A 27,254-nucleotide genomic window follows, 5' to 3' on the forward strand; every position below is an offset into this window, starting at 1 on the left:
GAAAAAGAAAGAAAATCTCCCTGGTTCCCAAAAGATTAGTCATGCAGACTTGCACATATCAACAACATAAGATAAAGTCTTTAACCTTCTGAAATGTCTTTCCTCAGGATGATTTGTAACTATGGAAAAAAATATATATATACCTGCATCAAAAGTTCCTTCCCCGGAGCATTCTCTTCTTTGTGAAGAGTGTGTATAAAGGCAGCTGTTTTAATTTGGGCTTGAATACAACTCTTTTCCTTTCTCTTTACATTTTTAAGAAAGGTTTGTTCGATTTGCCTGGACCTGACTTATAGATATAAAGGCACCTGGACTTGGGTTTTAGATCCTTATTTAGACAAATCACAGACGCCTGAAATAACGAAAATAGTACAAACTTCTGCACCCAGCCAAATAGCTTTCAACTGGACTATGGAGGATATTCTGAAAGGCTTTATCAAGGATAGAAACAGTCAATCACAACGATGAACGGTTTTACTGGAAGACAGCTGACCAATGGTAGCAGCTTCCTAGAGCCGCATTGGAGGGTAGAGAAAGGGCGGAACCAGTAGAAGAGACGTAACCAGGCGGGGCTCGTGAGGGGAGCAGAGTTGAATTGTTTTGTCCCTCTCCGCCCACCATATGAAAACTTAGACGGAGAAGGTCACAGATATGGCGGCTGTCAGGGTAAGTTAAAAAACAAACCCTTTTGTAGTTTCTGGGTGCAGATATAGCTTGCTAGTAACTATAGAAGGGATCCTCCTAACTTCAGAAGGGAGCACCACAGCAAGAGGTGGGGTGGAGGTGGGGTTGTGAGAAATTTGGCAAGGTCAGGGAGTCTTAAACGTTAGAAACCTCAAAACAGCTACCTCTCCCCCTTGGATTTCCTCAGTCTGTGATAGTACTCTTTTCTCAAACTCCCGCGGTTAGCTGTTTATACGACGACACAGTGAAAGCTGGGAAACGGCTGGGTGAAAAAGGCTGGCCTGGCCACAAGTTGCAGCAAACTGACTTGAACAGAAAGAGAAAAGAAATTCAAGGCATTCGACTGGGCGCACAGGGCGGGGTCTCATGACCCTTTGAAAGACTTTGTTTAAACATTTGGGGGTGAAAAAGATCAGAATGGAGACGTCTCAAAGTCTTTCTGCAGTGCGCGGTGTTTGTATTCACTGTTGTTCCTCTCCAGGTTTGAATAATAAACCTGTTTCTTTTGAGTTGTGTAGTGGGAAAAGGTGCTTTTACTTAGGAATCTTTGTACCGGAAGTGACTCAGCTGGCTGCTAGCTGCAGTTCCCTAATTAGGTTTCAATAACAGTAGTAGACAAATGTCTACAGGTAGGTATCTGTAGCGGGTTTTAAGTGTAAAATGCACTGTTTGCAGAAGATACCAATATGAATAACTCAGTTCAGCCAAAGTTTAAAGTGAGTCAGTATCCGTCTTGATTCATCTTCCATTTCAACATTTCTCGTTCTCATAATTTATCTAAATTATCACAACATCTTTCCAACTGGACTTGCTGTCTCTAGCCAAGCTGTCATGGAATCCATTTTCCCTGAACTGCCAGACTTATGCTAAAATGTAAATCTGATTATACTCCTTTACTACTTAAAAGCCTTTATTGGCATTCAGTCATCTGTCCTCTGGAGTCAGGTTAAGACTCCTATGTCTGGAACACCCAACCCTGCCTTGGCTTTCCAGCTTCATCTTTTGTCTCTCAGGAAATCTTGTTAACATCTGTACTCCAAGCCTTTTCTCCTGCTCTTTCTCTGGACCTGATGAGAACCATCTTCATCTAGTTAGTTCCTATTCATAGTCCATTCATTCATGTAACAGATATTTGTGTACTAGCTCCTCATATACTAATATGTTTTCCAAGATCCTGTTCCCGATTTTCCCAGTCTAATTTAAATAACTCGTCTTTGTGCTTCCAGAGGATCTTAAGCATACTGTTGCCTTATGACTTAACTGCACTTCAAATAATATACTATTTACTTGCCTGTTATGCCCTCCTATAAGATGCTTGAGGACAGTATTTATGATACTAATTTTTGTATCCCGAGTACTGGTAGGACTTACATTAGGTACTCAGTAAAATCTACAGGAATAAATAAATGCCAGGCAATGAAGTAGTGTACTCTGTGATTCAGAGCAAGGGAAATACCTTGCCTCAGGAGAAGTACAAAGTGATCTGAGGGTTCAAAAGACAGAGCCCAAACCTGGTTGAAAGTAATAAAGACTTCATGGAGGAGATGCAGAGACAGAGGAATGGTCAATGGTAAAAAGCAAACCAGCATAGTGTGTTATCACTGAAGCCTAGAGGAGGGAGTTGAACAGTCTTTTTGTTTGGCCATTAATAAGTCACTGGAAGCCACCATTTATTAAGTGGTTACTATAAGACCAGGCACCATGCTAAAATACTTTATGTATGTTATTTCACTTAACTCTCAGGTCAACTTTATGTTGTAGTTATGATCACCATTTTACAAATGAAAAACTAAGGTTGAGAGAACTCAAGTAAACTGCCCCAAATCATAATGCATTCTCTTTATGAAAGGGTGTTGATTTTGGCTCAGGTCATGATCTCATGGTCCTGAGATTGAGCCCCACGTTGGGCTCCATGCTGGGCATCGCGCTGGGCATGGAGCCTGCTTAAGATTCTCTCCCTCTTCCTCTGCTCCTCCCCCACTCGTGCCCACTCTCTCTCAAAAAAAAAAAAAAGAATCTTTATATTCCCAGCACTTAGTGTAATGCCATATATTTTCTGACCTTTAGATGCCCATTTAAGTCTCACCTCCTTCAGGCCAGTGGACTGATAACCTGTTTCCCTTGACAGTGTCAGTAGTCTCTAGCAAGTAGAATAGAAATTTGTTATGTTAGCAATAGCACTGCTAGGAATTTACCCAAGGGATACAGGAGTGCTGATGCATGGGGGCACTTGTACCCCAATGTTTATAGCAGCACTTTCAACAATAGCCAAATTATGGAAAGAGTCTAAATGTCCATCAACTGATGAATGGATAAAGAAGTTGTGGTTTATATATACAATGGAATACTACTTGGCAATGAGAAAGAATGAAATAAGGCCTTTTGTAGCAACGTGGATGGAACTGGAGAGTGTTCTGCTAAGTGAAATAAGTCATACAGAGAAAGACAGATACCATATGTTTTCACTCTTATGTGGATCCTGATAAACTTAACAGGAGACCATGGGGGAGGGGAAGGGAAAAAAAAGGGAGGCAAACCATAAGAGACTCTTAAAAACTGAGAATAAACTGAGGGTTGATGGGGGGTGGGAGGGAGGGGAAAGTGGGTGATGGGCATTGAGGAGGGCACCTGTTGGGATGAGCACTGGGTGTTGTATGGAAACCAATTTGACAATAAATTTCATATATTGAAAAAAATAAAATAAAATGACATTTTAAACACCCAGTGCTCATCCCAACAGGTGCCCTCCTCAATACCCATCACCCACCCTCCCCTCCCTCCCACCCCCCATCAACCCTCAGTTTGTTCTCAGTTTTTGAGTCTCTTATGGTTTGGCTCCTTCCCTCTCTAACCTTTTTTTTTTTTTTTTCCTTCCCCTCTCCCATGGTCTTCTGGCAAGTTTTTCAGGATCCACATAAGAGTGAGAACATATGGTATCTGTCTTTCTCTGGATGGCTTATTTCACTTAGCATCACACTCTCCAGTTCCATCCACTTTGCTACAAAGGGCCATATTTCGTTCTTTCTCATTGCCATGTAGTACTCCATTGTGTATATAAACAATAATTTCTTTATCCATTCATCAGTTGATGGACATTTCGGCTCTTTCCATAATTTGGCTATTGTTGAGAGTGCTGCTATAAACATTGGGGTACAAGTGCCCCCATGCATCAGCATTCCTGTATCCCTTAGGTAAATTCCTAGCAGTGCTATTGTTGGGTCATAGGGTAGATCTATTTTTAATTTTTTGAGGAACCCCCACACTGTTTTCCAGAGTGGCTGCACCAGTTTGCATTCCCACCAACAGTGTAAGAGGGTTCCCGTTTCTCCCGATTCTCGCCAGCATCTGTGGTCTCCTGATTTGTTCATTTTAGCCACTCTGACTGGCGTGAGGTGGTATCTGAGTGTGGTTTTGATTTGTGTTTCCCTGATGAGGAGCGATGTTGAGCATATTTTCATGTGCCTTGTGCCTGTTGGCCATCTGGATGTCTTCTTTAGAGAAGTGTCTATTCATGTTTTCTGCCCATTTCTTCACTGGATTATTTTTCAGGTGTGGAGTTTGGTGAGCTCTTTATAGGTTTTGGATACTAGCCCTTTTTCCGATATGTCATTTGCAAATACCTTTTCCCATTCCATTGGTTGCCTTTTAGTTTTGTTGATTGTTTCCTTTGCAGTGCAGAAGCTTTATATCTTCATGAGGTCCCAATAGTTCATTTTTGCTTTTAATTCCCTTGCCTTTGGGGATATGTCAAGTAAGAAATTGCTGCGCCTGAGGTCAGAGAGGTTTTTTCCTGCTTTCTCCTCTAGGGTTTTGATGGTTTCCTGTCTCACATTCCTGTCCTTATCCATAAAATGACATTTTTTTAAAGAAAAGAGAGAAACCAAAAAACAGACTCTTAACTATAGAGAACAAACAGAGGGTTACTAGAGAGGAGGTAGGTAGGTGGATGGGTGAAATAGTGTAGGAGATTAAGAGTTCGCTTGATGAGAACTGAGAAATGGAATTGTTGAATCACTATTCTGTACACTTGAGACTAATACAACACTGTTAACTACACTGGAGTTAAAATAACATTTTTTAAATTTTTATTTTCTAAGTAAGCTCTACACCAAGGTGGGACTTGAACTCACCACGCCAAGATCAAGAGTCGTTTGGCACCTGGGTGGCTCAGTCAGTTAAATATCTGATTTCAGCTCAGGTCATGATCTCACGGTTCTTGGGTTTGAGCCCCACGTTGGGCTCTGTGCTGACAGCTCGGAGCCTGGAGCCTGCTTCAGATTTTGTGTCTTCCTCTCTCTGTGCCCCACCCCTGCTCGTGCTCTGTCTCTTAAAAATAAATAATCGTTAAAAATTTAAAAAAAGATCAAGAGTTGCATGCTGTACCAACTGAGCTAGCCAGGCACCCCCTAAAATAACTTATTTAAATACAAAAATAAAATGGCATTTTTATCATTTTCAAATATCTTCTCCCATTCAGTAGGTTGCCTTTTTGTTTTGTTGATAGTTTCCTTCACTCTGCAAAAACTATTTATTTTGTTGTAGTCCCAATAGTGTAAATTTGCTTTTGTTTCCCTTGCCTAAGGAGGCATCTAGAAAAATGTTTCTATGGCCAGTGTCAAAGAAATTACCACCTATGTTTTCTTCTAGGACTTTTATGGTTTCCAGTCTCACATTTAGATCTTTTATCCATTTTAGTTTGTGTATCGTGTAAGAAACTGGTCCAGTTTCGTTGGTTCGCATGTTGCTGTCCAGTTTTCCCAGCACCTTTTGTTGAAGACACAGTCTTTTCCCCCTTGTGTATTCTTGCTTCCTTTGTCATAAATTAACTGACCATTAAAGTGTGGGTTTATTTCTGGACTCTGTGCCATTGTTCTGTTCTATTGATCTATGTGTCTTTTTTTGTGTGCCAGTACCCTAGTGACTTCTTCTAAACCTAATTACCTGTCAAAGGCCCCACCTTATAATACCATCACATTAGGGGGTTGAGGCTTGGGGGATACGATCCATAATACCTTGTCTATTTTTAAATTTAAAAATCTTAACATTGGTCAAGTTTGACGTCATTGGTAACAAATATATTTTCTTGCAGAATGTCCCCAACCCACTTATTTCACTTTGGGACTATGCTTGATCATCATGTGTCCCCATAGTGTTGTTAGACTAGAGCTAATAAAACTGCTGTACAAGTATTTTGTATATCATTTTAGATAAATGCTGGATGATAGTGGGTAACTATCATAGAAAGCAGCCTTATATTTATAGTACAAGTAGAAGGCTTCATTATTTTTCCCAGGTGGTACTTTTTTTGTTTTTAACAAAAATGTCAGTTCAGGGCTGGAGGAAAAATAAGCACATTCATGATTTGACAGTTTTCATGTCAAATAGCCAACATATAGTGTCTACTAGATTTTGGATTTATCTGTAGACTTTTGATGACCATTAATACATTAAACCATGTTAGTATTTCATCAGCCTTCTGTTTCATAGTGTAACAAATTTTAGATTAAAGACCTGTTTGATATGTAAAGCTGGCTTATTCTAACTTTAAAGCTATGGAATAATACATAATAATGTGTAAACAGAGAGGTTATCTTTAGCATGCTAATTGTTATCCACTGTTCTAAGTTTTACCATTTCAGAAATGCGGTGATGATTTGTAGGCCAAATGAAAATCTAAATGGATACAGATGATATGATTACTTCGTATTCTAGTCCTTGGATCTTACATTTTTCCAGATATAGGTTATTTTGACCTAATGTTCTACTATCATTGAATTATACTAAAAAGTGTAGTTTGTACAAGGCTGGGGAAAAGTAGCTACAACACTGCTAAGATTTAATCATTGTCTTCAACTAAGATGCAGTCTGTGGAGTTCAAAATAGAGTGACAAAACAGATATAATTAGAGGGTAGGAAAGACTGCATGAAGAGTGTCATAACAAGTAGTTTTTCAGAATGGCCAGGATTTTAGTAGAGAGGGTATTACTGGGGGTAACGACGTGGAGACTGGCACCAGTTGAGTTTAGCTGCATCAAAGAATTCTTGAAGTAGAGTAGTGAACAAACGCAAGGTATTCCTAGTACCTAGCATTGTTTTGAGTAATCTTAGTTTAAAGAATGGGAAAAATGTAAATAAAATATATATAAAAGGTTTGTTTTTATCATTTTGTGAGACTATTCTCTGATTTATAGATGTAGATTGTCTTTCAGAACCATTCTTATATAAGGATAAAATCACTCATTTTCAAATTTTCCTCTTACTTTCTTCAAAGTGTAATGCCATTATATTTCTCTGCAGTAGCATAAACAACATCCAGTTCTTTATTCTTCTGTCTTTAGGTCAGCATAAATTGATGGATATAGAGTAAAGAATGGTATGTTGAAAAGCAGAAACCATGTAAATAATTTAATTTATTGTCAAATAAATTTGACACTTAACATGGTGTAAGTTTAAGGTGTACAGCGTGTAACTTTGATATGTTTATATATTGTAATATGATTGTCATTGTAGTGATATTTATCATATTACATGATTATAGTACAATATTATCTGTGTTCATTGTACTGTGCATTCAATGTGTCACTACTTATTACAAGCTTGTAATACCCATCAGTCTTATCTACCCCCATCCCCTGGTTGCTGCCATTTTATTGTTTTTTACAGGTTTGACTTTTTAGATTCCATATATAAGTGATTTCACACAGTATTTGTCTTTCTCTGACTTACTTCATTTAGCATAATGTACTCAAGGTCCATCAGTGTTGTTAACGAATAGTCGGATATCATTCTTTTTCAGGGCTGAGTAATATTCTGTTGTGTATATGTACCACATCCTTTTTCATATGTTCATTTGTTGATGAAAATTTCAGTTGTTTCCATATCTTGGCAATTGTAAATAATGCTGCAGTGAACATGGGAGTGCATATATCTCATTGAAATCATAGTCTCTTTTTTTTGATAGAATCATAAGACAAACCGAATGTTGGAGCTCTAAGGCAGTGCTGTCTAATAAACTTTCCTTGATGATGGAAATGTTCTATCTCTGGGCAGTCCAGTATGGTAGTCACTAGAGTCCTGTGTATCTTTTGAGGCCTTGAAATGTGGCTAGGGGGATGGAGGAACTGACTTCTCAACTTTATTTAATTTTAATTAATGGAAATATAAATTTAAATAGCATATGTGGATAGTGGCTACCATATTGGACAGTACCGTTTTAAGGGTCCTAAGATTTTTTGCTTAAGGTCTATCATTTTACACATAAGGAGACTTTGAGAGTTAGCATGACTAGCCAGAGATTATGTAGTTGTTTAAGAACAGAGCTGGGATTAAACACAGGTATCCTGATGCCAAAGTTGGTGGTATTACTAGATACGGAAAACTTTTTTTGAAAATTTTAAGTTTTCAGTTGCTAATCAAATGGTATTACTTTTACTCCCTTTATTGTGTTTAGTTACAATTACCCATTTCTCTTTTCTGCTTCCTCTCCTTCACATATACCTACACTAGCTCCATCAAAAAAAAAAAAAGTCTTGGGGCGCCTGGGTGGCGCAGTCGGTTAAGCGTCCGACTTCAGCCAGGTCACGATCTCGCGGTCCGTGAGTTCGAGCCCCGCATCAGGCTCTGGGCTGATGGCTCGGAGCCTGGAGCCTGTTTCCGATTCTGTGTCTCCCTCTCTCTCTGCCCCTCCCCCGTTCATGCTCTGTCTCTCTCTGTCCCAAAAATAAATAAAAAACGTTGAAAAAAAAAAAAAGTCTTAGGATGAAGTTCTCAAATTAATTTATTTAACTAGGAAATAAGTTTTCGTTGTATGTGATTTTAAATGACTTCTGCTTCTAAATTTTTGAAATTCTCTTTGTGGTCTCCATACTCAAGATGTTCAGTGTGGGTAAAGTGATTCTGGTCATATAATCTAGAGTATCATTTTAATATAAGGTAATTATTTGTTCATAACTTTCCTTGTGTTTTTAAGAGAAACAAAGTGGCAATATCTTATCTGTAGTAAATTATACACTTGGATATTATCACTGAACTTAAGAGTTTTGCATTGTCAAAATTAGGAGGAACTTTGGATGTTTTATAGTGCAGCCTCCTGTCACACATGGGCAATCTGACACACAGTGAAGGGCAATTTACTTGTAAAAGATGTCATGGTGAATTATTAGTAGAGCCCAGACTAGAAGCTAGCTTTTCCAATTCAAAGCCTGGTGTTCTTTCCACTAAATCACTGTTGCCTCTCCGATCTTCATAAGTGAACAAATTAAACAGCACTGCAGTGTACAAAGTTCTATTAAGCTGCTGATGGCTGTCCTAAATTTTGATGACTAATCTCAACTTTTCCCAGCTCATGAAATGCTGGAAGTAGACACACCAAGTTCTTGAGCCAAATATTTAAAAGCATTTTACATTTGCAATATTACAAGCACAATTGAATTTTTTTACAAGTGTTGATTTGAACGTCTGTCTGTCTGGCGGTTTGCATGGGTTACTTGTTGCATAGTTATATTCTAATATTCCATTGTTTACTGAGGCTTGTACCCACCCCCACAGTTGTCAAAAATATGGTTATTTTTTCTTTTGAGTGAAGTGGAAAAGCATAGTCATTTTTTGAACTATATTGGTCAAAGGCCAAATGTTGCAGGTTGGAATGGTGTGAGGCTGAGATATAATGCGGTCAGACTGGTGACTGGAGGAATGAAAGGTAGTATTTTATTTCAGTTTCCTGCAGTAGTGCAACTCTTCTAGCTTGCCACAGCATTTGTTGACATGATTAGACTGACATTTAAAATGTACTGGTGATGCTTCAAAGGTGACAGATGGACAGCCATAAACTTATGAATTTCCCAGACCCATGTGTTTGATGTTTAAATTTGCATGTGTAACGGAGGGATCACCAATGTCAGGAAACTAATCTCAGCAACAAGTATATATTGTTCCTCTGTTCCCAAGGAGTAAAACAGTCTACTTGGGGAGAATATACTAACACCAGTGACTGTAATAAGAAGCTAAGGAAAATTTTTGGGAATAATGGGAAATAAGACTACCTGTATAGATTACAGATAGATTATGGAGAGCCTGGAAAATACAGAATGGTTTTAAACAGTGTGCTAGGCAAAAGGGGGACAGCTTATTTTCTTGAGCAGAGTAGTAGTAGTCTGACTGACAAAAGAATTACTGTGTATCTGTGCTGTACAGTACACTGTTGAGCATGTGAAATGGGGCTAATATGACTAAGGAAATAAATTTAACATTTTACTTACTTTATTTTAATTTAAATAACCACACGTAGCTAATAGTTAGCATATTGTGCAGCGTAACTCTAAGAGCTTAAGTAACTTGTCCAGATTTAGATAGATCCACAACTGGAATTCAAAACCAGGCCTGTGTAACTCCTAAGCTCATGTTTTTTCCATTTTACCACACTGCCTCATAAATAAAAGGTGGATTGACCCTACCCTACTGAGTAGAAAATGTAGTAAATGCAAATTTATGTAGGCATTTTTCAAGATATATTAACTTTTTAGGCCACTAGTTTAGGCCACTAGACTCTGGAGCACTAGATCATAAGTATCAAACAATATGAACATATTTTATAGTTTATATAAAATAGTTCTATGTTACTGTATTATGCAAAGTAAGATAAATACACTCTGAGAAGATTTGGGTATTGAAAAATATTTAGGTATTAACTTACTTCAAAAGTGGTGTTTTTTTTTTTTGTATCTAAGGAATAAGGTCTAACCAGGTGTTTTAAAATAGTTTTTAAGTGTAAGAATTGACATTCTTTAATCACTTCAGATATATTAACAAGATTTGTCAGGTGCATGGGAGAGAGTATCATTGATTACATCAGCTTTAATATTTTTTTTGCTGAAAAATGACACAGATATGATGTAGAAATCTTATTTCATTAGTGGATACCAAGTGTAAAAAAAATCAAAAGTAATGTCGTTTGGGAAGGCAGGCCTAGATAAATTATTCTGTGATGCTGGCATATGTACCAAAGGGAAGCTTGAAGGGAAAGTAACAGTGAACAAATTTTTATCAGTTTTGAGTCTTCATTTTACCCTGTGTTTCTGGAGTCTCAATATAAATCAGAGTTATGCCTGGCTCAAACAAGAAGTTGCCTAACTAGTTTCAGTAGCTTCCCTTATTCTGCTCAGAAAATATTGAAAACTGTGTTAGAAATGAAGTTTAGACACTATCACTGTTGTCAGAGAACATGTAAAATTCTTTGGCTAGTATTTGTTCCAGTCCTTGTACAGTTTCACTTGTGTGTAATCAAAAGAGACCTCTTTCCTCTGGATGTCCTTTGTCAATTTCATCAAACCTCCTTTCCTATGTAAAACTTTAACAGTATTTGTTCCCTGGAAAGCTTTTCATTTGGCCTTGAACACGTAATCTTTAGGAATTATTTTGATGCCTGAATGAACACTGGAGCACTTTGTTCTAAGAGCCAGTGATTTTCCTGCATTCTTATTTCAAATCAAGCTATATCTGAAACAGAGGTCACTTTTGGCTTTAGATTAAGCACGAGACAGAGAAAGAGCAATGTGTTGAGAAGTTAGGAAAAAGGATTTGTAATGGTAAGAAATTACTTTTATAAATAATATAAGTTGTATTTCAAGATACAGCTTGAATCACCTAGTACTCCTTATCACCCTAGTCTTTTACTTTCTCCATAGAATTTATCATTTTGTAATATATCATTTATTTATTGTGTTCATTGCCTGTTTGTGCTCCACTAGAATGTCAGCTCCATAAGAGCAAGAATCTTTGTTGTTGTTTTTTTTTTTTTTACTGATAATATCCTAAGCATGGAGGGTGTGGTCTGATAGTATTTCCTGAGCATGGTCTGACACTTACTTGTAGACTGAATGAATACCATGATCTTTTCTAATTCATCACTCAAATTTTGTATTCACTTCTTAATAATTATTTTATTGATATATTCTACATGAAGTACACAGTTAAAAAATTAATAAAAATAATATTTTACCATCTAGTATGGTAAGAGAATTTTAGGAATTATATTCTAAAAATGTATGAAGCAATTTGGAGTGCTTGAGTTTTTACTACTTCAAATGAAACCCATTAGTGTTCTAGGATACCAAATTTATCAGGAAATGGAAGATGAGGAGCTTTTCAATTAAAAATATGTTTTTGATATATCTTTCTCAGATGGGAAAACTGATAACCATACCTGCAGCTCTGATGTGTGCATCTATAAGTGTACATGCAGCCAAAGAAGAAGAATTGAAAAAGCAGCTAGTAAAACCAGAGCAGGTAATTTGCCTACAAAAGTTTGTGAATTTTGTATAACATAAATATGCAAAAGCCATGAGTGTTTTTTTTGAGTTATATCCATTCATCAAAAATATATCTTTAATGAACATGTTAAGCACGTTTTAGAAGTTGAAAGAGGGGCACCTAGGTGGCTTAGTCAGTTAAGCATCTGACTTTGGCTCAGGTCATGATTTTGCAATTCATGAGTTCAAGCCCCACATCGGGCTCTGTGCTGACAGCTTGGAGTCCGGAGCCTGCTTCAGATTCTGTGTCTCCCTCTCTCTCTTCCCTTTGCCTGCTGACTCTCTCTTTCTCTCTCTCTCTCTCTCTCTCTCTCTCTCTCTCTCTCTTTCTCTCTCAAAAATAAATATACATTAAAAATATAAAAAAGAAGTTGAAAGAAATAGTTATAGGGTGTATCAAAATAAATACTGTATTTATTATATTTAAATCAAACATCTAGGAGGAGATTCAGATAGTGGAGGAGTAGGGTGACCCAGGCTTGCCTTGTCCTTTGAAAACAGCTAGATAAATATCAAATCATTCTGATCACCCAAGAAATAGATTGGAGGCCTGAGCGAACAAACTGCACAACTAGAGATAAGAAAAACTGCCACATTATGGAAGGTAGGAATTGCAGAGAGTTGATTTGGAGGATAAAAGAGCTGTGGGCATTGAGGAGGGGAGGGAGCCCTGATCATGACAGAGGAGTGAGAATGAGAGAGAATGTGAAGAGAGAGAGTGACAGAGAGAGAAAGAGTGAAAACATGCACAAATGATTGCATGACAAAAACCTCTTGCCAAAACCCACTGACTTGGAAAAGGAGAGAGGCTAAATACCGTAAGTTTTTGTAAGCAATGGAGTGCAGAGTCTGACGTTTTGGAGGTCTGTCCCATTGCCAGTGTCCTCTGGTGGGCTTAGCAGTGCTCTGGTGGGGAAGGAGGGCAAAAAACCAGGAGCAGGAAGGGTGGCCTGAAGATCCCCAGGGTTGCACAAGGAGAAGCACTTCCCGGGGCGCCTGGGTGGCGCAGTCGGTTAAGCGTCCGACTTCAGCCAGGTCACGATCTCGCGGTCTGTGAGTTCGAGCCCCGCGTCAGGCTCTGGGCTGATGGCTCGGAGCCTGGAGCCTGTTTCCGATTCTGTGTCTCCCTCTCTCTCTGCCCCTCCCCCGTTCATGCTCTGTCTCTCTCTGTCCCAAAAATAAATAAAAAGCGTTGAAAAAAAAAATTTTTTTTTAAAAATTTAAAAAAAGGAGAAGCACTTCCCTTTCTTGTAGTGCATTTGGGAGAGGTGGCATGGCCTCTCCAGGGACAAAAGCCATGGCAGGCACCATTGAGTGTCCCCATTCACTAACATAGAAACAGGGATGCCAGGTGAGTGTGGCAAGCCTTTGTGTGGGCTTCTTGCTTCTCTTTACTATAAACTCAGAGCTGCTATGCAGTCATGTGACTGTTTTCTGGGACAAGCTGATGTCCTGCCACAGTGCAGTGAGACCCTCCCCCAGAGGATCTGCACAGGTCTGTGTCACTAGGATCTCTTGGATTTGGAGTTTTGAAAACCAGCTGCATGCCTGAGATAAAACACAGGAGTGCCGTGCCAGCTTGCAGGCAGACAGCTCAGATGCAGGCAGGGTGAAGGCAGTGATCTGAGAGAAGCCTGGAATACAGGAGTGGTGATCATTTCCTCTTCTCTGAGGGCTTCCTCAGAGGTAAGGAAAAAGTGCAGGTAAATCTCTCCTAGGACAAGTCTGCCTGAGAATCTGGGCCCCATCCCCATCCCCAGACAACCAGCACAAACCCCTTGTGTGTACCAAATCTAGTGATCATAAAGTGCTACAAAGCTTAAGCCCTAGGGGAAATAGGATCTAACTTCCTTTGCTTTTATTAATCTTTCTGTATGGGATACAGAATAATTTATTTTATTTATTTAAAAAAATTAATTTAATTTTATTATTTTACCTTTTTTGGATCTAGCTTCTTTTAACAAGCAGACCAAAACACACCTAGGACATAGCTTCTTTTTTTAAAAATTTTTTAACGTTTTAATTTATTTTTCAGAGACGTAGACAGAGCACGAGTGGGGGAGGGGCAGAGAGAGAGGGAGGCATGGAACCCAAAGCAGGCTCCAGGCTCTGAGCCGTCAGCACAGAGCCCAATGATGGGGCTTGAATACAAGAACCATGAGACCATGACCTGAGCTGAAGTCGGATGTTTAACCAACTGAGCCACTCAGGTGTCCCTATAATAGGCTTTTTTAACAATCATACAAAAAAGCAGTGATCCAGACAAAAATGACAAGATGGAAGAATTCACCCCAAGAGAAAGAACAGGAAGTCACAGCCAGGTATTTAATCAATATAGATACAAGTAAGATGTCTGAACCAAACTTTAAAACAATAATCATAAGGACACTAGCTGGGATTGAAAAAATAATAGAAGACACTAGTGAATTCCTTACTGCAGAGATAAAAGAACTAAAAACTATTCAGGCTGAAATAAAAAATGCTGTAACCAAGATGCAAAGCCAAATATATGCAGACATTGAGGATGGATGAAGCAGAGGAACCAATAAGTGATATAGAAGATAAAATTATGGGAAGAAACTGAAGCCAAAATAAAGAGGGAAAGAAAGGTATTGGCTTACAAATATATATAGAACTCAATACCTCCTTAAAGCATAATAATATTTGTATCATAGGCATCTCAGAAGAAGAAAAAGAGAAAGGGGCAGAAGCTTTATTTGAGCAAATTTTGGCTGAAAACATCCCTAATCTGAGGAAGTAAACAGGCATCAAAATCCAAGATGCACAGAGAACTCTGATTAATTCAACAAAGCTGACTATCACCAAGATATATCATAGTCAAATTCACAAAATACATAGATAAGGAAAGGAAAGAATCCTGAAAGTAGCAAGGGGAAAAAGTCCTTAACCTACAAAGAAAGACATCAGGTTCCCAACATATCTTTGTAGAGAAACTTGGCAGGCCAGAAGGGAGTAGTATGATATATTCAGTGTGCTGAATGGGAAAAATATGCAGCCAAGAATACTTTATCCGGCAGGCTGCCATTCAGAATAGAAGCAGAGATAGAGTTTCCCAGACAAAAACAAAAGGAATTTGTGACCACTAAAAAAGTCCTGTAAGAAATATTAAAGGGGCTCTTTTGGTGGGGGGGATAAAAAACCAAAAGCAGCAACCACTACAAAAGAACAGAGAACATCGTCAGAAACACCAATTTCAGGTAACACAATGGCACTAAATTCATATCTATCAATAATTAATCTGAGTATAAATGGACTAAATGCTCTTATCAAAACACATAGAGTATCAGAACAGATATAAAAAAAAACGCAGGGGTGCCTGGGTGACTCGGTAGGTTAAGCGTTTGACTCTTGATTTCAGCTCAGGTCATGATCTCATGGTTTTGAGTTCGAGCCCTATGTTTGGCTTTTTGATGACAGCATGGAGCCTGCTTGGGATTCTCTCTGCCCCTCTCTCTGCCCTTCTCCCACACTTTCTCTCTCAAAAATAAATGAATATTAAAAAAAAAAGTCTTAAAAACCAAAAACACAACCCATGTATATGCTTCCTACAAGAGACTCATTTTAGACCTAAAAGCACCTACAGATTAACAGTGAGGGGATGGAGAAATATTTATCACACAATTGGACATCAAAACAAAGCCATGGTACCAATACTTAAATCAGACAAACTAGATTTTATTTTATTCTTTTATTATTTTTTAAAATGTCCATTTATTTTTGAGAGAGTATGAGTGGGGAAGGGGCAGAGAGAGGGATACACAGAATCTGAAGCAGGCTCCAGGCTCTGAGCTGTCAGCACTGAGCGTGACACATGGCTCGAACCCACGAACCATGAGATCATTACCTGAGCAGAAATTGGATGCTTAACCGACTGAGCCACCCAGGTGCCCCCAGACAAACTAGATTTTAAACTAAAGAGTGTAACAAGAGATGAAGAAGTACACTATATCATCATAAAAAGGAGTATCCGACAAGATCTAACAGTTCTAAATATAATGTCCCCAACATTGGAGCACATAAGTATATAAATAAATTAATAGCAAATATAAAGAAACTCAATAATACAGTAATAGTAGGGGACTTTGGCACCCTTATACATCAATGGACAGAACATCTAAGCAGAAAATCAACAAGGAAGGAATGGCTTTGAATGACATACTGGACTAGATGGATTTAATACATATATATTCATAACATTACATCCTAAAGCAGCAGAACGTACATTCTTTTCAAGTGCACATGGGATGTTCTCCAGAATAGATCACATACTGGGTCACAAATCAGCCCACAAAAAGTACAAAAAGATTGAAATAATACCATGCATATTTTCAGACCACAATGTTGTGAAACGTGAAGTCAACCACAAAAAAAATGTGGAAAGTCAACAGATACATAGAGATTAAATAACATCCTATTAATGAATGGGTTAACTGGGAAATTGAAGATGAAATAAAGATACATGGAAGCAAGTGAAAATGAAAACAACAGTCCAAAACATTTGGGATGCAGCAAAGGCAATCCTAAGAAGCAAGTATATTGCAATACAGGACTACCTTAAGAAACAAGAAAAGTCTCATATGAAATCTAACATTATACCTAAAGGAGCTAGAAAAGGTACATCAAATAAAGCCTAAAGCCAACAGAAGAGATACAATAAAGATTAGAGCACAAATAAATGGTATAGAAACAAAAACAGTAGAACAAATCAATGAAACCAAGAGCTGCTTCTTTGAAAGAATAAATAAAATTGATAAACCTTTAGCCAGACTTATGAAAAAGACAAGAGAAAGGACCCAAATAAAATCAGGAAGGAAAGAGGAGAGATCACAATAAACACCACAGAGGTACAAGTAATTATGAGGATATTATGAAAAATTATATGCCAACAAAGTGGGCAGCCCTGAAGAAATGGATAAATTCCTAGAAACATACAAACTACAAAAACTGAAGTTGGAAGAAATAGAAAATTTGAACAGATCCACAGCCAGGAAAGAAATCGAATCCATAATAAAAAATCTCCCAGCAGACAAAAGCCCAGGGCCAGATGGCTTCCCTGGGTAATTCTACCAGACATTTACGGAAGAGTTAATACCTGTTTTTGTCAACCTATTCCAAAAAATAGAAGGAAAATGTCAAAACTCATTCTATCCAGGTCAGCGTTACCCTGATTCCAAAATGAGACAAAGTCCCCGCTGAAAAGGAGATTTACAGGCTAATATCCCTGATGAACATGGATGCAGCATTTCTCAACAAGATACTATCAAATTGAATCCCAACAGTACATTAGAAGAATCATTCACCACGATCATCTGGGATTTATTCCTGGGCTACACAGTGTGATATACTGTATTAATAAAATAAAGGGTAAGAACCATATGATTCAATAGATGCAGAAAAAGTATTTGACAAAATACAGCATCCATTCTTGATAAAAACCCTCAACCAAGTAGATATAGATTGAACCTACCTCATCATCATAAAAGTTATATATGAAAGACCCACAGCTAATATCATCCCCAATGGGGAAAAACGGAGCTTTTCCTCTAAGGTCAGGAACAAGACATGGATGTCCACTCATTATTATTTAATATAGTACTGGAACTCTTAGCCTCAGCAATCAGACAACAAAAAGAAATTGCATCCAAATCAGCAAGGAAGAAGTCAAACTTTCACTGTTTGCAAATGATACGATACTCTATGTAGAAAACCTGAAATACTCCAAAAAATTGCCATCACTAACACATGAATTTAGCAAAGTTGCAGGAAAAGAAATCCACATACAGAAATATGGTGCATTTCTATTTACCAATAATGAAGCAGCAGAAAAAGAAATGAATAACCCCATTTACAGTTACAGTAAAAACAATAATAGACCTAGGAAAAAACATACTCAAAGTGGTAAAAGATCTGTACTCCGAAAACTATAGAATAGTTATGAAGGAAATTGAAGAGGACACACAGAAATGGTATACTTTCCATGCTCATGGATTAGAATAATAAACATTGTTAAAATGTCTATAATAACCAAAACAACTTAAACATTTCCTGCAACCCCTATCAAAATACACCAGAATTATTCTCAGAGCTAGAACAATCTTAAAATTTTCATGGAACCATAAAAGACTCAATAACCAAAACAGTCCTAAAAAAAAAAAGCAAAGCTGGAGACACCACAATTTCAGACATCAAGCTGAATTACAGAGCTGTAGTCATCAAGACAGTATGGTAGTGGCACAAAACTAGATATGTAGATCAATGGAACAGAATGGAAAACCCAGAAATGGACCCACATTTATATGGTCAACTAATCTTCGATAAAGCAGGAATGAATATCTGATGGAAAAGACAGTTTCTTCAACAAATGGTGTTGGGAAAACTGGGCATTGACACGCAGAAAATGACCACTTTCTTACACCATATACAAACATAAATTCTAAATGGATGAAAGACCTAAATGTGAGACAGGAAACCATCAAACTGATGAGATAACACAGGCAGCCACCTCTTTGACCTTGGCCAGAGCATCTTACTAAACATGTCAGTGGAGAAAAGGTAAACAAAAGTAGACATGAACTATTGGGATCTCGTCAAGATAAAAAGCTCCTTCACAGTGAAGTAAACAATCAACAAAACTAAAAGGCAGCCCATGGAATGGGGGAAGATGTTTGCAAATGACTTATCAGGTAAAGGGTTAGTATGCAAAATCTATAAAGTACTTATCAAACTCAACACCCAAAAAAACAATCCAGTGAAGAAATGTGCAAAAGACATGAATAGACACTTCTCCAAAGAAGACTTCCAGGTGGCTAACAGTCATATGAAAAGATCGTCATCATTCATCATCAGGGAAATACCAGTCAAAACCACAATAAGATACCACCTCACACCTTTCACAATGGCTAAAATTAACAACACGGGAAACGAGATGTTGGCAAGATTGTGGCAAATGGGGAACCCTCTTATACTGTGGTAGGAATTCATATTGGTTCAGCCACAGTATGGAATTTCCTCAAAAAGTTAAAACCTACCCTATGACCCAGAAATTGCACTACTAGGTATTTATCCAAAAGATACAAAAATACTAATTCATGGCAACATGCACCCTGATTTTAATAACATTATCAACAATAGCCAAACTATTGAAAGAGCCTAAGTGTCCATCGACTGATGACTGGATAAAGAAATTGTATATATATGATGGAATACTACTTAGCCATCAAAAGGAATGAAATTTTGCTATTTGCAAGTATATGGATAGAGCTAGAATGTATTATGCTGAGCAGTAATAAGTCCATCAGAGAAAGACAAATACCATATGATGTCACTCATATGTGGAATTTAGGAAACAAAATAGATCAATATGTAGCATGGGGGGAAAAGGGAGGGAAACAAACCATTTGACTGTTAATGATAGAGAACCAACTGAGGGTTGATGGAGGTAGGTGGGTGGGGTATGGGCTAAATGGGTGATGGGTATTAAGGAGGGCACTTTTTATGAAGAGCACTATGTGTTATATGTATGTTACAAATCACTAAATTCTACTCCTGCAACCAGTATTACACTGTATGTAAGTAATTAAGATTTAAATAAAAGTTGGAATAAAAATAAAGCATCTAAAATCCTAACTTCAATGGAAAAAAAAGTTACTAATTTTTCTTAATGAATAACAATGTACAGGGGCTTAGTAATTATAAGCAGTTTGATTTTTTTTCTCAACAAATTTATGTGAGCATACCTGATATTTGCAAACCTTTGTTTAAGAAATTCATTAAGATCTCAGTTTTGAAAGTGACCTTGGATATTTTCTAGTTTAGTCTTCTGTATGGTTCTGTAATCCCCTCTATGATAGGCACACAGAGTGGCCATTTATTTTTTACAATAATGAAACTCTGGATAAAAGAACCTAAGGCAGTCCATCCATTTTCTGGCAGCTCTCATTTTACCTAAGGTCTTTCCTTACGTCAAACACAAACCTGTCTCATAATAATTTCTATCCATTTGCTTTCCTGCTCTTCCGTTGGTGCTATACAGAAAAACTCTCATCCCTCTTCCATAAAACAACACTGCATATTTCAGTTATACTTTAACTAATTTTGCATACTGGATAAGTATATTATTAACTTTAATCCTCATATACCATAAATTGGAGTTCTTGTGTATAATGATCATTCTTTGCCAAAAATATGTAGCATAGTTAGTGTTTTCTAACAGATGTATTTTGACAACTATAGAATAGAGTCAGATTCTGACTTCTCTTGTTCTAGGTAATATATTTCTATTTATACTATCTAAGAACACATTCATTTTTATATTTATATTTAAGTCCCTACAGTCAACCTTGCTTATAATTTACCTTTAACCATGACATAGTGGAGTTGGAGTTCTCTAAAATTAATTCAACCTCTTTACATGGGCTACTGGTAAGCTATGTCTTTTTCCAATCTGTACTTATGCATGTAGACTAGGGACAATTATGCCAGTTTAACTTAAATCTTACTGATCCAGTCTATCATATTTAATTGTGGTTATTGATTTCTCCTTGCCATTGTACTTTTTTTTAAGGGGACCTTTCTCTTTTATTAGATTAAAAAACACAAATAAAACTGTCGTAGACTATGGGTCTAGAGTTCTCTCTTGTCTAGCAAAAGAGCAGGACGCAGGATTGAAAGTGAGAGATGGCTAATGTCTGGGAAAAGACAAGAGCCCCGAATAAGGGTCCTTGTCTCGTTTTTATTAGAATCAGAAGGCTTACAAACATGGCGATGGACATGCACAAAGGGACAATGAATCTGTGAACATTAACTTGTGGACTTGAGGGAAAGGGGTTCTTGAAGATATTCATGGTTAGATATTCAAATCCGGGCACCGGGCAGTTGGGAGGAAGGTTCTTTACAGCGGATATGAGGCAGCATCTCTGTTTATCTTAGCTAGCCTAGTGGATGAGACAGATAGGGGAAATAACATCAGGGTTAATAAGGCACCTTTTCTTTTGTTAACCATCTCTGCTCTGGGCTGCTTTGCCTGCAGTGCAGGGGTCCATAGTCTAATTACCAGTTTACCTAACCTGGCCCTATCCTCTTCTGAAAGCAGCTTTTCTGCTACAGTACTAAATTGGGGGTGCTTCCACCCTGAATATCTAATCTTGTTTACTTTATATACCTATATATTGGGCACCTTTGTGCCCGTTCCTATTTTAGGCCTTTGCGTCTCCCTCTCTATTCTGGGGGCTCTGCACCCCGTCACTGTTTTGGGGTGCCTTTGCACCGCCCTGTTCCTGGTGCCTTTGTGCCTCCCTATTCTCAGGTTGCCTTTGCACCCTCCTATTCTTGGGGTGCCAATCTAGTGTACCCAAACTTGTGTGTGAACATGTTATGACTTTGTATTTCTTTATGCCTTGTTAACCCATTGGTGTAAGTCCGGGGGATTCCTAAGCTTATCCCCCCAAAAAAACCAGGAGAACTTTGGGAAAAGCTCAGAGATGACAAAGGGGAGAAGCAGGGAGAGGAGAAGGAACATTAAGAGCCCCAAGTCAGGGCAGGAAAGAAGTTTCTAAGGACTAAACATCTCTTTATTTGACTATAATTTTCTGGTGGTAGGCTTGTGTCCCAGAGCCAGCCAGGGGCTTGGGATCTGGTGGGCCAGGGCCCAGTACTGAGGCAGTGGGTGACAGCCTTTGGGCAGTGCTCTACTACTTGATGATCTTGAAGGCTCAAGCAGTGGCACAGCTGATGTCTGTGACACGGTCCAGGTGCAGGGTTGGGTCATGGGTCACAGGGCAGACCTCCGGAACAGGGACCTTTGGGAGCTACCCTAGAGGACATCATTCCTTGAATGTATAATCACTAAAAGTGGTGAAGGTATGGGAGCAGCAAGCAGGAGGCATGATGGGTTCAGGGCTGTCATGGGTAGTCAGTGTAGAAGCGATGGGAGCAGTATCCAGTCCTTCCACATTCACATTCTCTTCTTTAGGACCTGGCTCCCCAACAAGTGGCACTGTCACCGAATGATAGGTGTTTATGGGCCTAGGGCACTTCCACTTCTTCTGTACTTGCTTTTTGCCAGCCTCGAGCTGTTCATATGTCTCCAGTGTACATAAGTTGAACTCCTCTGATCTTGTTCTCCCCTGTACCCAAAGGAATGTCTGTAATGTATGCTCACCTGTAGACTGATGCATGGAATTCTGTCAGAGCCATCTTCCTCTAGTTCTAGTGGCAGTAGTGCCTTGTCTTCTCAGGCCTTCTGAGAGCTACCAGCTGGAGTGCTGACCTTTCGAGTCCTCAGGCTCTTGAGAGGCTCCTTATTGCTTTGGTAACTATTCAGAGCTTCCTTCTTGGCTCTTCTGCTTCTCTATCCCTGAATGGTTCATCCCCTTCATTGATGTCAGAGTCCTAGTCCACCTAATCCTCTGTGTTTGACTGGTGCCCTTGATACTCATTATCTCCTTATTCCTGTGTGAAACCCCCATAAGTTGTCTGATAGAACCCCTCTTCCTCTCTTGTCTCTAGGATCGCAGAAAGCTGGTTCCCTGCCGTCTTCCTGGGGACCTGGCCCTTAGCCAAACTCATACTGCCTACTGAGACTGTGCTAATAGCAACCCCTCACCCAGTGCCCTGTTCACCATTGTACTTTTTATCTTTTCTAGTCTTAAGTCACCTCAGATTTATCTACATTCTTAGAGAAATATATGTAAGTTTGAATCTGAATTCTGACTCCACCACTGACTAGTTGGATGACATTGGAGAGAATTCTTAATGGTGGCATAAATAATTGGATATATGAATGTACCATTATCAAACTACAGTTTACATAATTTTTTGTAAACTTACCATATTTCCAGTTATTTTGCTATTATAATCAGTACTTTGATAAAATACCCTGTACACAAATCTTTATGTTCATCTATCAATATTTACTTAAAATAAATTTCTAGAAATGGAATTGTAGGCCAGAAAGCATAAAAAATATCAATATAGTGAGGTGCCTGGGTGGCTCAGTAGGTTAAGTGTCCGATTCTAGCTCAGATCATGATCTCATGGCTTGTGAGTTTGAGCCCCTCATCAGGCTCTGTGCTGTCAGCTCAGAGCCTGGAGCCTGTTTCAGATTCTGTGTCTCCCTCTCTCTCTACCCCTCCCCAACTCGTGCTCTGTCTCTTTCTCTCAAAAATGAATAAATGTTAAAAAAAATTAAAAAAATATATATCAATACAGTGCCAAATCGAAATGCATAAAGGTAGTACTCATTTAACCAAAAATATTTCCTGAATTCCTCTTGTATGTGTGTGAGGCATTGTTATAAGAGGCACTGTTATAAGCACCTGGTAATGTTTTATTAATTTTCATTAGCAGTCTAGGATAGATCCACTTCCCTACATACTTGTTAACTATTAGTGTTCTTTCTCTTTTTTATTAATCTTAGAGAGATGATGATTTTTTTAGCTTACTTTGACACTCATCTTTGAAAGCTGAAAATCTAGGTAGGAGGGTAAGTAGCATTTGTCCCAAATAGTTGAATTTACATATTACTTAATTTTCAAGTAACTTTGTGCTCTTTATCATAGAATACACAGAATTCCTTGGTATTTATTGTATTTTGCAATACATTTAAAATAGAATTTAATTGAATTACTTATCTAAGTTGGTTGCCAGCTAGGTACTAGAAAATATTCCCAAAGATGGGATCCAGTATTTGAAGAACTTGGAATTATGAAGGAATGAAAATGTGATTTGCATGCAATATTTCCAGGTAAAGTGAGTTTTGCCTCTTTATTTACAATAAAGCCTCTACTAAACCAAAACATTATGATTGAGGTGTTCTGGTTAATTGAATCTTCTGGTAAATTTGTGGTTAACTCGAAAATCCTTTTATAGTTCAATTCTTGTTGGTTAAACATCTTTTTAAAAAGTTTCAGTATACTCCTATCTTATTAAGTACCATCTGGTGAATATAATTAAATTTGTCTATTAGGAAACTGCAGAGCCAGGGGGTAATCATTTCTTTAAACCATGAAATTTGCATTATTCAGATCTGTAAAATGATACAACTGTGTTGTGTGTATACAATCAGCCATAGATATCATTGCATGTTACTTTATTAAATATTTCTGTGATATGAGTTTGACTTACTGTCATTGGCTTGTTTTTACCAAAAAAAATAACAGAGAAGAAATATTGATTTGAGGGTTCTAGTTACTTTGGTTCAATTTAATTTAAATGTGTTTTTTTTTTTGTGTGTGTGGCTTTATAGCTTACTTAATCTAATTAGAATTTCTGAGAGTACAAACAAGTTGTATTTATACAGTAAGTCCCATTGAAGCCCTATAGTAATCTATAGTAAGGCTTCTAATATATAGTAAGAATGTTCTTCCTTCAGTGGAAACAGAGTTCTCCCAGTAGAGTTGAAATTTTTTTTTCTCAACTTTATATCTGACAAATAGGAATTATATGTATGTATGTATACATATATATATGTATACACACACATATATATGTATATGCACATTTTCTTTTGTGTATGTTTGGAAAGGAAAACACTTAAGATCTACCCTCTTAACAAATTTCAAGTATACAATACAATATAGTTAACTATAGTCACCATACACTAACTATATTTCTAGAACTTATTCTTAATAACTGAAACTTTACTCTTTGGCAACCTCCACATTTCCTCCTCCACCCACCTCTGGTGACCACTATTCTGCTCTATGCTTCTGAGACTTTGTATTTGTTTGCTTGTTTGCATTTCAGTTCTAAGTGAGATTGATCTTGCTTTAGTTGGATTATTGGCATTTGTAATTTTTTTAATTCAAGTATAATTAACATACAGTATTATAGTTTTAGGTTTACAATATAGTGATTGAACAATTCTATACATTTCTCTGTACTCATCAAGATAAGTGTGTGCTTAATTCCCTTTATCTATTTCACCCATTACCCACCCTCGTTATTTCCCTGGCAACTACCAGTTTCTTCTCTGTATTTAAGAGTCTGGGTTACTTTTTTTGTTTTTAATTTAAATTTTAGTTAATGTACAGTACAATATTGGTGTATTGGTTTCAGGAGTAGAATTCAGTGATTGATCACTTACATACAAAACGCAGGGCTCATCACAAGTGCTCTCCTTAATACCCATCACCCATCTAGTCCATCTCCTACTCACCTCCTGCCATCAACCCTCAGTTTATTCTCTATCCTTAATAGGCTTTTTTGGTTTGTTTCCCTCTCTTACCTTTCTCCCCCTTTTCCCCAAATGTTCGTCTGTTTTGTTTCTTAAATTCCACATATCAGTGAAATCATATGGTATTTGTCTTTCTCTGATTGACTTATTCACTTAGCATAATACATTCTAGATCCATCCATGACATTGCAAATGGCAAGAGTTCATTCTTTTTGATGGCTGAGCAATATTCCATTCCTTATATATATACCACATCTGATTTATGCATTCACCAGTGAATGGACATTTGCACTTTCTCCATAGTTTGGCTATTGTTGATAATGCTGCCAATAAACATTGGGGTGCATGTACCTCTTCATATCTGTATTTTGTATCCTTTGGGTAAATACCTAATAATGCCATTGCTGGATCGTAGGGAAGTTCTGTTGTTAGGTTTTTGAGGAAACTCCATACTGTTATTTTGTTCTAGTACCATACTGTTTTGATCACCACAGCTTTGCAATATAGTTTCACATCCAGAATCGTGATGCCTCCAGCTTTTCTTTTTCAAGATTGCTTTGACTACTTATTTGCAGTCTTTTGTGGTTCCATATCAATTTTTGGATTGTTTCTTCTAGTTCTGTGAAAATGCTGGTGGTATTGTTATAGGGTTTGCATTAAACGTGTAGATTGCTTTGGCTAGTATAGACATTTTAACAACGTTTTTTCTTTAAAATAGGAGCATGGAATTTTTTCCAATTTCTGTCTTCTTCAGTTTCTTTCATAAGTTTTCTGAATACAGATGTTTTACCTCTTTGGATAGGTTTATTTCTAGGTCTGTTAATTGATTTTGGTACAATTGTAAATGGAAACATTCCTTTTTCTTCTGCTTTATTATTGGTGTACAGAATTGCCACAGATTTCTGTATGTTGATGTTATATCCCATGTCTTTGCTGAATTCATGCATTCTAGCAATTTTTTGGCAGAGTTTTTCAGGTTTTCTACATACAGTATAATGTCATCTGCAAGTAGTGGAAGTTTGACATGTTTCTTACTGATTTGGATGCTTTTTCTTTCTTTTTGTTTTTGATTCCTGAGGCTAAGCCTTCCTGTACTATGTTAAATAGTAATGGTGAGAGTAGACATCCCTTTCTTGTTCCTGAATGCTATGTTTTTCCCAATGACAATAATATTAGTTGTGGGTCTGTAGTATATGACTTTTATGATGCCGAGTTATGTTCCATCTACACCTACTTGGTTGAGGGTTTTTTATCAAGAATGGATGCTGTATTTTGTCAAATGCTTTTTCTTCACCTATTGAGAGGATCATATGGTTCTTACCCTTCCTTTTATTAATGTAGTGAATTATGTTGTTTGATTTGCAAAAACTGAAACTGCCCTGCAGCCCAGATATAAATCCCATTTGATTGTGGTGAATATAAATTTTTTTAATGTACTATCGGATTCAATTTACTGGAATCTTGTTGAGAATTTTTGCATTCATGTTCATCAGGGATATTGGCTTTTAATTCTTGTTTTTAGTGAGGTCTTTGTCTCATTTTGGAATCAAGGTAATGCTGACTTGATAGAATGAATTTGGACTTTTCCTTCCATTTCTATTTTTGGAACATTCTGAGAAGAACAAGTTTTAACTCTTCTTTTAACATGTGGTAGAATTCCCCTCAAAGCCATCTGGCCCTGGGCTTTTGTTTGTTGTGTGATTTTTGATTACTGACTCAGTTTCTTTGCTGCTTATGTTTTTGTTCAGGTTTTCTATTTCTTGTTTCAGTTTTGGTAGTTTGTATGTTTCTAGGAATTTGTCCATTTCTTACAGGTTGCCTGGATTCCCTTACAATTTTTCATAATACTCTCTTTTAATTGTTTGCATTTCTGTTGTGTTGGCTGTGATCACTCCTATTTCATTTGTAATTTTATTTATTGGGTCCTTTCTCTTTTCTTTTTGATAAGTTTGTCTAGGGGTTTATCAATTTTATTCTTTCAGAGAACCACCTCTTAGTTTTGATGGTTTGTTGTAGGTTTTTTTTTTAATTTGTTTCTATACTGTTTACTTGTGCTCTCTAATCTTTAT

At 37.5% G+C, this 27,254-nt stretch overlaps 1 protein-coding gene and 1 pseudogene across 5 annotated transcripts in view; one reads left to right on the forward strand and one right to left on the reverse strand.

Annotated features, from left to right (window-relative positions):
* Nucleotides 1-562: 562 nt before the first annotated feature.
* The window catches only part of APOOL (apolipoprotein O like), an 85,442-nt gene continuing 58,750 nt past the window's right edge, over nucleotides 563-27,254 (forward strand). For 4 of the 5 annotated variants that reach the window (XM_058714666.1, XM_058714663.1, XM_058714662.1 and 1 more), the window contains exons 1-2: nucleotides 563-666; nucleotides 11,863-11,967. In XM_058714666.1, coding sequence (XP_058570649.1) covers nucleotides 652-666; nucleotides 11,863-11,967 — 120 coding nt within the window. In that variant the 5' untranslated portion in view covers nucleotides 563-651. The remainder of the gene's footprint in view (nucleotides 667-11,862; nucleotides 11,968-27,254) is intronic. The other variant, XM_058714668.1, reaches the window with a different exon arrangement.
* Nucleotides 21,581-22,577, reverse strand: LOC131503168 (vacuolar protein sorting-associated protein 72 homolog; annotated as a pseudogene).

The sequence above is a fragment of the Neofelis nebulosa genome, chromosome X, assembly GCF_028018385.1.
Source record: "Neofelis nebulosa isolate mNeoNeb1 chromosome X, mNeoNeb1.pri, whole genome shotgun sequence".
NCBI lineage: Eukaryota > Metazoa > Chordata > Mammalia > Carnivora > Felidae > Neofelis > Neofelis nebulosa.